Consider the following 10,344-nt stretch of genomic DNA (forward strand, 5'->3'; position numbering starts at 1 on the left):
TTGAGAAGCCCTTGAAACAACATAGGGAATAAAATGCACCTAAAAAAATAAAAATAAAAAATTGCAAGAGGAAGAATAAGATGGGAGCATAGGGATATGGATAATCGTAGCAATTCTAGTGAGGCCTGAGGTATGACATAGTGTCAAAGTAAGTAGAGAAGAAGCGGTCTGACAAACTAGATGAAATCTCTATTCTCGCGGAATCACCAAAAACTGGTCAACGGTACACTTAAAATTCTAGGCTAAATTGCATGTTGGCATCTTTCTTTCATTTACTTTTCTTACATGAATTTAAGAGAAGATCCATCCTCAAATGGACTTCCTTGTTTAATTAACATTTACTTTTAACTACGTTGATTTGACTAGTAGAATTCTAGTGGACGGTGCTATGGGGAAAAACCGGGAGAGAGTAGGGATGATATTTAACATACAGGGTGCAAAGATGGGTTTGACAACAGTACACGAATACAATTTTTATAATGCCGTCTAAGAAGCAAATGAGATAACAATGCACATCACAAATAGACCACTACTCACAAAACAAACCAAATTTCAAGCATTCTGTCGGGGCTGTGAGTTCTGCATCTCATTAACCTTCTTCCAAGTCTCTCGGGTTGAAATCTCATCCCACCACCTCCCAACATTCTTCCTCGAAGTGAAGAGTTCCCCTCTACCACATGCATTCACCAAGTACCGTGACATAGGCAGGTGAGAAAGGTCAGCCAATGTGAATTCATCGCCAGCTAAATATCGACTCTCACCAAGCCTGTTCTCATACACATCAAGCACTTTCCCAAGCTTCTCTTCATTTTGCTTGATCAAATTCTCGTCTTGCTGGATCTTCATCCTCGGCACAAAAGCTAGTTGGAACACAAGAACAGAGGTTGGTGGATAAAAGTTTTGGCCTTCTACCTCTAACCATTGATCAATTGACGCCTTCTCTAATGGGTTTGTACCAAACAGTCTCTTGTTTCCTTGATTTGCATACTTATCACAAACATATCTACATATGGCTCTGGATTCTGGTTTCATCAAAGACATGAAAGAGAACAAATGAAGATCCAAATTCAATAATTATTGTCCCCACATCCCATTTTTCAGACGTAGAAGATGAAGTATACTCTCTGCTTTTTTGCTCGTTCAAGTTCAGAACATGGTCGTTCTTTTAACACCAGTTTAACATATTTTTGGACGGAAACTGTCAATAAGGAGTACGGGTGTCTAACAGAAATGCAAAAGAGGGTAAAGACTGGGGACTGAAGCTACAATATAGCTGGATTTCCCATACTAAACATGCGAGTAAATTTAACCAATAATCACTGAACTTTACATTTGGTTACTACTTGCTCACTCATTTTTCACAGGTTACTGAATGCTCACTCATCTTTTCATATAATTACTCATTCACCATTCGTCTCTTCAAATAATTGGGCGACTTTTGCGGCAAATTTTCGACAACTTCCGACCACAAAGAATGTCGAATTTTGATACCGTTGGAAAGCTCACGATGTCCTCTTCAATTACCACCAAAAATCTCATTATAACTCCAAGGGATTCGATCGGAAAATTGCCTTAAAAGTTGCCCAAAAATTCTAAAAATCTGTCCAGATTTTCAGATTTTTTGGGCGACTTTTAAGGCAATTTTTCGGCAACTTTCGACCATCAAAACTATTGAATTTTGATACCATTAGAAAGCCCACAATGTCCTCTTCAATTATTATCCAAAATTTCCCCATAACTCCCAAGGATTCGGTCGGAATAAACCCACAAAGCCAACATCTCGAAAAGGCGAAAATCTGGACAAATTTCGGGATGCTGACTTTGTGGGTTTATTCCGACCGAATCCTTTGGAGTTATGGGGAAATTTTGGGTGGTAATTGAAGAGGACATTGTGGCCTTTCCAATGGTATCAAAATTCGATAGTTTTGATGGTCGAAAGTTGCCGAAAAATTGCCTTAAAAGTCACCCAAAAAATCTGAAAATCTAGGCAGATTTTTAGAATTTTTGGGCGCCTTTTAAGGCAATTTTTCGACCGAATCCCTTGGAGTTATAATGAGATTTTGGGTGGTAATTGAAGAGGACATCGTGGGCTTCCTAACGGTATCAAAATTCGACATTCTTTGTGGTCGGAAGTTGTCGAAAAGTTGCCGCAAAAGTCATCCAATTATTTGAAGAGACGAGTGGTAAATGAGTAATTACATGAAAAGATGAGTGAGCATTCAGTAATCTGTGAAAAATGAGTGAGCAAGTAGTAACCAAGTGTAAAGTTTAGTGATTATTGGTTAAATTTACTCCCATGCTCCAAACAGTCCTGAGGGAAGCCATTTTCATTTCAAAATAAACTACGACAAATCCCTAAATTCTAAAATTTCCATTAGCAAATTTCAAAACACGAGAGATTATCATAAACTTGAATAAACAACAGAATATATAAATCATTTTTACTTAGGAAATAATGAAAAATTCAAAAGTATGTATGAATTACCAAACAGTGTAATGCTCTCATCTTGAAACACTGGTACTTGCCCAAATGGCTGTCCAAAATTTCAAGAAATATAAAACCCATAAAATTTACCTTGCATAAACAAAGAGAAATGCACCAAATTAATTCAATAAATGCATAAATTTTACCTGAAGTTTGAGGTAATCAGGTTTTTTCTGTTCGCCTCTGACCAAATTGATGGGGATGAGTTGAAACTGGACATCTTTCTCAAGAAGGCAGGCCAGAACCCTTGATACGGCGGCGGAATTTGGTGGTCCGTACACTTTAACGGTGCTCGTCATTGGAAGAATTGAGAGATTGATGGGATTACTTATTTCTTGCTCTGTTTGCTTCTGTGTTTCATTTTCAACCATAGGCAGTCTTTAAGGGATCTTCGGCCCTTATCCTTATCGTTAGTTTAAATAAATAATTTTTAAAATAAATATATGACTAGTGCTCTCAAGTATGCTCGAAGTATTTTTGAAATGCCGGGCATGTGGAGTGTGTGCCTGATATGTGCATGCTTGAACACCAAAATGCAATGATTTGTGTAAAAAATTGTGTCAAAATTTACAAAGCAAAGTCTTAACTTATTTTTATAACTTAAAAAATATAAATTTAGCCACAACAAACATCAAGCATTTGTTTGATGACCATTATTTTGAGAAAATGAAATTTTCAATAGTGAACTTTTAGAGAATGTATGGTTAAAAGTAGAAAAATATTTGGGTTTACGTGTAAAATATTTTTTTCTATAAATGTGTGGTTAAAAATAAATATAAAAATTAAATATTTTTTAAAGAAGGGTTGTCAAACATAGCTCAAATTAGCTCAAATAATTCACCCCCATGAATTATAGATAGCACTATGTAGGATTTTGATATTTAGAAAAATCAAAATCAAATTTTCATAGTTGCAAACTATCTACGTCGATCCTAGCCTCCTTCTTCAATCTTCCTTTAAGTTTACTAGCAAGTGATGATAATAATGCACAATCTTAAATTGTTGATAATTATGATGGGAAGAGGAGGTTGACAATGATATCTTACCGTTTATAAGAGGTAATAGAAATTCCTAAGTTGAAATAAGGGCGTCCACCAATGAAGATGATTTTGTACCAAATGACACGGAAGATGATATTGAATTGGAATTCGATAAACAATTAAGATAAAATTTAGGGCTTTTTAATTTGTGTTTGTGTCTAATTTATTTGTAGAAATTTATTACCAAGTAATTATAATATTTATGATTTGAGCAATATGTTTCTGCTGAAAATTTGAAAAATATGTATATTGTTACGCTCCGATCTTACACGCCTCGGACTCGCAGCACCACATATTCCGACCTGAAAACGACCCTTTCGAAGTGTCTCCGAAGTGATATAGCGATCCCTACTACTGACCTGCCGAAACATCTCGCCTCCGAGGTCGAGATCAAGTGGACCCCAGTTAGAAGATCCGTCGCCAATTTGAGACTTGTCCTGCACCTAAGGTTTAAATTGATTTGACGTCTCCATGAGGCTAGTTGATGTGACTTATCAACTTTATGTCAATTCAACTCAGAAGAAACAAACTGTCCGCCCACTCTATAAATGCGACTGATTGATACCTATGAGCGGACGCTTCATACCATCAAATGTATACACGCGTTCCACATCCAACGGTTCATACCACCTATAAATACCCAAGGGTTGGCAAGAAACAAAAAAAAATGAAACTCTTACTACATAGTACTTCATAGCAAGTTTATATATTTTCTCCTCCCCCTTTATTATTGATTTGCATAGCCCCTGGGTACTGTTTCGATCACTTAAACCTGACTTGACCGTCGGAGTGTATATGATCGCCACCACCCCCGCTGGTTCCGACCGTGTGCGCCTGACTATTCGCTGATTGTGCGCAGGGAAGAACACGTGGAGTAGCTTTCAGTTGGCCACGGGGAAGGACCAATTTCCGGGGTCAACATATATAGTTCAAGTGTATATATAAAGAATGCATCACTTTATTTATTAATTAGTTTTAAATATTTGTAGAAATATCAACATTATTATGTTGTCCCATATATCTATCACGCGGAAAAGATAATATCATTCGATGGGGATATCATGTCAAGCGGTCGGTCCACATTATTGTGTAGTCAAGACATCATCTACCATAAAGATAAATTGTGCAGTTGATATTTTTTGTAATGTGGTAGAAGGTGTATATATTTCACGACCTATAGTAAATTAGCTTCTCTGAAAATCTATTTTCTTCACACTATATAAAGAAAAAGAAAAACCTTCGTGCTACAAAATGCACATTTTCACCAATTTACAATCTCTTTCCTCTTGTAATTTCGTAGATCAAGATACATTTGCGAAACTCATCAATTTTCCAAGTAAATAAATTTCTTGCTCTTACACTTATATAATTAAAACGAAAACAAAAAGAAACTTTACACTACTAGTCAGTATATTTGTGTGGGAGTTTTGCATCAAATGTCATAATTTTTGCAATTTATTGTATGGTATTTGATGAGGTATTACTAGAAATCTTTGAAGAACTGTAAATTCGCCTACCTCATTAGCAATCTCATTTCCATATTAAATATTATAGTGTCGCAAAAATCTCTCGATAAATCTTGATTTCGAGCTCAGAAAATAAGCAAACGAACACCGTTTTACCTCGGCTCAACCTGAGACTTTTACCTTCACTTTGAGCTGCTCTCTTTCTCTCTAACCCCACAAAGGAGAATGGTGGTGGTGTTAGCAATCCACAAAGGTATGGAGAGGAAGAAGAAGATATCACAATAGTTGAATCTCACTCACAACCTCACATGGCTTCCCTCTCTCTCGGCTACCTCTCTTCTCTCAACTCTCCTCTCCATTGCTACAACACACACACCAAAACAGCTGAGAGATAGATACATATATATATGTTAGTTTAGATCACCAAATATAGGCCAAGAGATCTCTAAGTGGACTGCCATTTAACCTAAACTAATGGGTCAATTTTCAACTCCATATTAATCACTAAATGATCCAACTAACCAAATAATCATCCAACCTAAACCCAAACCATCCAAAAATGTAGTTCGTCTCTGAGTCAAGCCAAGTCCATGGCGTCGATAAATAATTCGACAACTATTTTACATCATCGCTCGGGATTATTGGGTATCAAAAAACCCAATAATCTCTACCTTGATGCCCAATAATCTGTAAGTAATCAAAATACAAAGTTTAAACTTGCACAATCAAGATAATCCAATAAAATTGGTATCTCAGACATTACCTCGTGTTTCAAACCGAAACACACATACCATACTTGTTCAACTCAAGTAGAAACAAGTATTCACAGTGAACAAACAATCATGCGATGAAGGTATATAGGATAACACACACAGATCTTTTCAAAATCATGTTCACACAGAACCACATATTAACACATAGTTAATCAACACACGGTCACGCACATATACAACAAATGCATAAATGACCCCATGAAAGATCTCACCACACTTATCCTATCTCATTACGTGTTACTCCCACCTCGAGAATATATATCTCCTCTCATCGCCCACAATGCTCACTAAATCAATCACTCAACTCATGTTTAACTAGCAAGTCACAATAGATCCTAAGCTTTCGGGATAATCCTCTATCACCACATCACTTCTCACAACCTACGTGCATAATGAGACTCCATCTTACAGAAGTGATAGAAGTATCTCTCTCACACTCCACCTGACCAGGGTCTCTTTCACAAATAAAGGATTCTACACATTTGATCACATCTCCATTCGTGATCCAAATGTCACACTCCATATCCCCCATGCGTATCACCAATGCACCTCTAGGTATCTATACTCCACCTTACCAAAAGACATCCAACTCATTGCTAATGCATCTCAAACTCACTTTTCAGTGACCTCAAAGGCCAACCCACTCACCAATGCTTCAAAAAATCCACCAAGAAAATAATGAAGACGGCACTCTCAAAGAGAATCGAAAAAAGAGTCGGTTACTCCACTGCACTCATAAAAGAGACTCACAAAGAGAAAGAAGGTAACCCTAACATGATCGCCTCCCATAATCTCACAAACCACACAAACAAAGATAAAGGAGTGAAACGACTACCCAACTTTCTTCTCACTACCACACCCTCACACCACTCACAGAGCAAACAGAGTACGTCATAAAACTCAACCCACTATGCATGTAAACATATTACACAAAGTAATAAGATCACCCTCAATTCATGCAATTACACACATCATCAAACATATTGAATGTGTAACATCAACATTGCAATAAAATTAAGTGACCATATACATGCAGAAATGATTACACACAGATGCAATGTGGTAACCAGGTTTATTCTCTCAATAAAACCTCACTAGGATCACTACTCGACCCTAAAGTCACATTCGCATCATCTCTATCCGCATCTTTCCTTTTATTATCATCCTAGAACAATCTCTTTCAACTATGTCTACCACAGTTAAAACATATTTTATTTTTCACACTTGCCTTAGACCTATACATGCCAACAATATCAAATAATGACCATAAGCAAAGTACTGACACATAATTCACACAGAATAGTCAAGTAAACTTTCCTAAGGTCACATGTAATTTTATTGGTGTAGAAAAAATTGGTGACAAATTCACATAGAATTTAAGGCAATTAGTTAACATGTAATTTCTAGGTCTAGCAACAAGCAATGGTTACCCCAAATCTAACATCACCCCACACGATGACTTCTAATGTGAAAAATAAATAATTAACTTACACATTAATTTTAACTGCAATAATAAAAGACAAAGAATACGATATCGAGCGGACCACGTCTAAAGGTCCGTAAATATCAAGAAATGCGAATTCACCATTTTAGGACTATCACTATTCATCCTAAAGTCACCAGCAACCACAACAACACGAAAACAGCACCTAACACCCGAATGTCCAAGGGCAAAATTGTCCAACTTTCACCGCATTGCTCAAAACTGAAATCCGACAACACCGCAGGGTCCGTATCGTCACCAGCAACATTCTGTCTAAAGACACCATCTCCAGATTCCGGTTGACGCGTCCCCACGCGCCTCGTAGGCGGGCGCAGGCGACTCCGACGACCTGTCACCCTTCCGGCTTCTTCTCCACCTGCACAGTCTAATGGTGGTGTCTATTTCTCCAAATGGCAATTGGTTTGGCCGGAAAACAACAAAACACATCTGTCCAGTTTTTAAAAAATCTGCTAGAATTCTATCCAATTTTCTGCCTATTTTCGAGATCGATTTCTGACCACTTCCAGCCCCTTTTAAGCCCCAAAAATCACAAATTTATCAACAACACAAGCTCTGATACCATTTGTCGCGAAAATTCCTCGATAAATCTTGATTTCGTGCTCAGAAAATAATCAAACGAACACCGATTTACCTCGATTCGACCCGAAACTTTCACCTTCATTTTAGACTGCTCTTTTGCTCTCTAACCCCATAAAGGAGAAGGGTGGTGGTGTTAGCAATCTACAAAGGTATGGAGAGAAAGAAGAAGATATCACAATGGTTGAATCTCACTCATAACCTCACATGGCTTCCCTCTCTCTCGGCTGCCTCTCTTCTCTTAACTCTCCTCTTCATTGTTATAACACACACACCAAAACAGCTGGGAGATAGATACATATATATAGGTTAGTTTAGTTTAGATCACCAAATATGGGCCAGGAGATTTCTAAATGGGTTGCCATGTAACCTAAACTAATGGGCCAATTTCCAATTCCATATTAATCACTAAATCGTCCAACTAACCAAATAATCATCCAACCCAAACCCGAGCCATCCAAAAATGTAGTTCGTCTCTGAGCTGAGCCAAATCCATGGTGTCGATAAATAATTCGACAACTGTTTTACATTATCGCCCGGATTATTGGGTATCAAAAAACCCAATATTTGTTTATGAGAATCGAAATGCTCGAGCTTGTTCCTCTCTCAGTGATTATAAAAACTTAATTCATATTTGCAAATTGAGCTTATTTAAATTTTATTTAAATGTTATTGTACCGGAGATTTTGAGCTCAATTGAAATTGGTTCCAAGAATAATCTGGTTGCTCTGGATTGATATGAAACATTAAGAGGCGAAAAGTGGGGTTGAACTCATGGGTCAGAGCCCAATTAATGTAATAAAATATCAAATTTAAAGCGGAAAAATTAGCGAAAGCCGTAAATATGTTAAACATTCGTTGATTGTTTTCACTTTCAAGTCGAAGACTATAGATATGTGTTGAGCAAGGATGTAACTGCATTTAAGCCATTGACAAAACAGACTGCATTATTCAGATAAGATTCCTCTTATGGGAATTAATATACTGTACACTGTGTAGAGTTATGGGGACGATTCCTTTATATTTATTCATTGCATGCACTTGTGAGAGAGAGAGAGAGAGAATATTGTGTCTTTATGGGGTGGTTTGTTGACATTAATGGTCTGGTCCTCCTTTACCAGTGTTGGTAGTCGAGGGTTTTAAATGCACCAACAAATCTTTCTTCTTAAATTCTACAAAAAGGATCAAAATTTACTATTTCTCCCTTGCCCTTCTCCTCTCCTTCCTCTCCATTGCCCTCTCGCCAAAGAAAATGGCATAATGTTTGCGTTTCTCTCTTATTGTTTTCTTTTGACTTGTCTACATATTGAAACGTGAAATAGTCACTATGATATTGGCTCGGCTCACTCAGAAGTCAAATGTAACCTAAACCTTATGTCTAAAGATGTAAGATTTATGATTAGTGAGTTTGATTGAGCCGCACCAATATCTTAGTGTGCTTTTTCATTTATAAACTCATCTCGTATATTCTTGGAGGACTACTCAAATGTACTTCAATCTCAAGGTTTGATTTTCTCTTTTTTCTTTGATTTTCAGTGTGAGAAGAAAGCAATTTATCAGTTTATGCAATACTCTTTACCATTGCAGTGTCTCAAACTAGGGTTTCCATTTCTTTGTGGTTTGCCTTGTTTTGTATGGCTTAAGTGAAACTATCATGAAATTTCTTCTTTTTTTTTTTCTTCTTTTTTTTTCTTTTCTTTTTTTTTGAACCGTAGTAGTTCTATGAAACCTAATAGAGAGATACGACAAAATAAATAGACAAATTTTTAACACTTTAAAGTATTAGTTGAGATGATTTAATGTGATACGATATTGGGGCTTCAAGTCTCACCATCACTTGTTTAAGAAATTTTCTTGTTTCATGTTTTTGATGATGGAAAGAAATAAATCTTACCTAGCAAGTATTATTGAAAGAAGCACCCATGCTTGTGGGGGCAATACCGCATTTATTATTTACCGAATAAAGAAAGCATTTATTAAACTTTAGATGGTCACACATTGTTACCAGAAAGAAAGTAGTTTAGGAGATTTTCCAATTTTGAAATTAAGAAGTGAAAAGAGATGTAAATCTAAAATGAATTAATTTTACATACTTGACTAGTCATGATAGTAATGCTTACGTTTGTCTCATCTAAAAATTCTAGTTGACTTGAGCATTAGACAACTCCAATTCACCTCTAAATGTGATTTTTGTTGTAGGTTCATTATTCATTGACAAAGTAAGCTCAAGAAAAGATGTCTACACATTTAGAGAATTGATGAATTTTAACGCCAACGGTGAAAACACTATACGATAATCTTGACTCTTGACAAGAATTCAAGCCAAGCAATGTTAAGAATCCTCAATTACCACTACCACAGTTATCTTCTTAACATAGAACATAACAATCGAACTAAAATATTTTATATATAATTTATTGAACCAACATATACACAGACATATACGTATTCATATACTATATACGTATGGGACTTTGTCGTTCATGAGTTAAAAATCATA

The 10,344-nt window shown here is 36.4% G+C and overlaps 1 protein-coding gene across 1 annotated transcript; it reads right to left on the bottom strand.

Annotated features, from left to right (window-relative positions):
* Positions 1-387: 387 nt before the first annotated feature.
* On the bottom strand, positions 388-2,897 carry LOC111380799 (glutathione S-transferase F11-like). Its single transcript, XM_023004445.1, has 3 exons — positions 2,632-2,897; positions 2,486-2,534; positions 388-1,022 (listed from the first exon to the last, which is right to left on the bottom strand). Exons 1-3 carry the CDS (start codon positions 2,854-2,856, stop codon positions 553-555), a joined length of 744 nt encoding a protein of 247 aa, XP_022860213.1. The 5' UTR covers positions 2,857-2,897; the 3' UTR covers positions 388-552.
* Positions 2,898-10,344: the final 7,447 nt, after the last annotated feature.

The sequence above is a fragment of the Olea europaea genome, unplaced genomic scaffold, assembly GCF_002742605.1.
Source record: "Olea europaea var. sylvestris unplaced genomic scaffold, O_europaea_v1 scaffold221, whole genome shotgun sequence".
NCBI lineage: Eukaryota > Viridiplantae > Streptophyta > Magnoliopsida > Lamiales > Oleaceae > Olea > Olea europaea.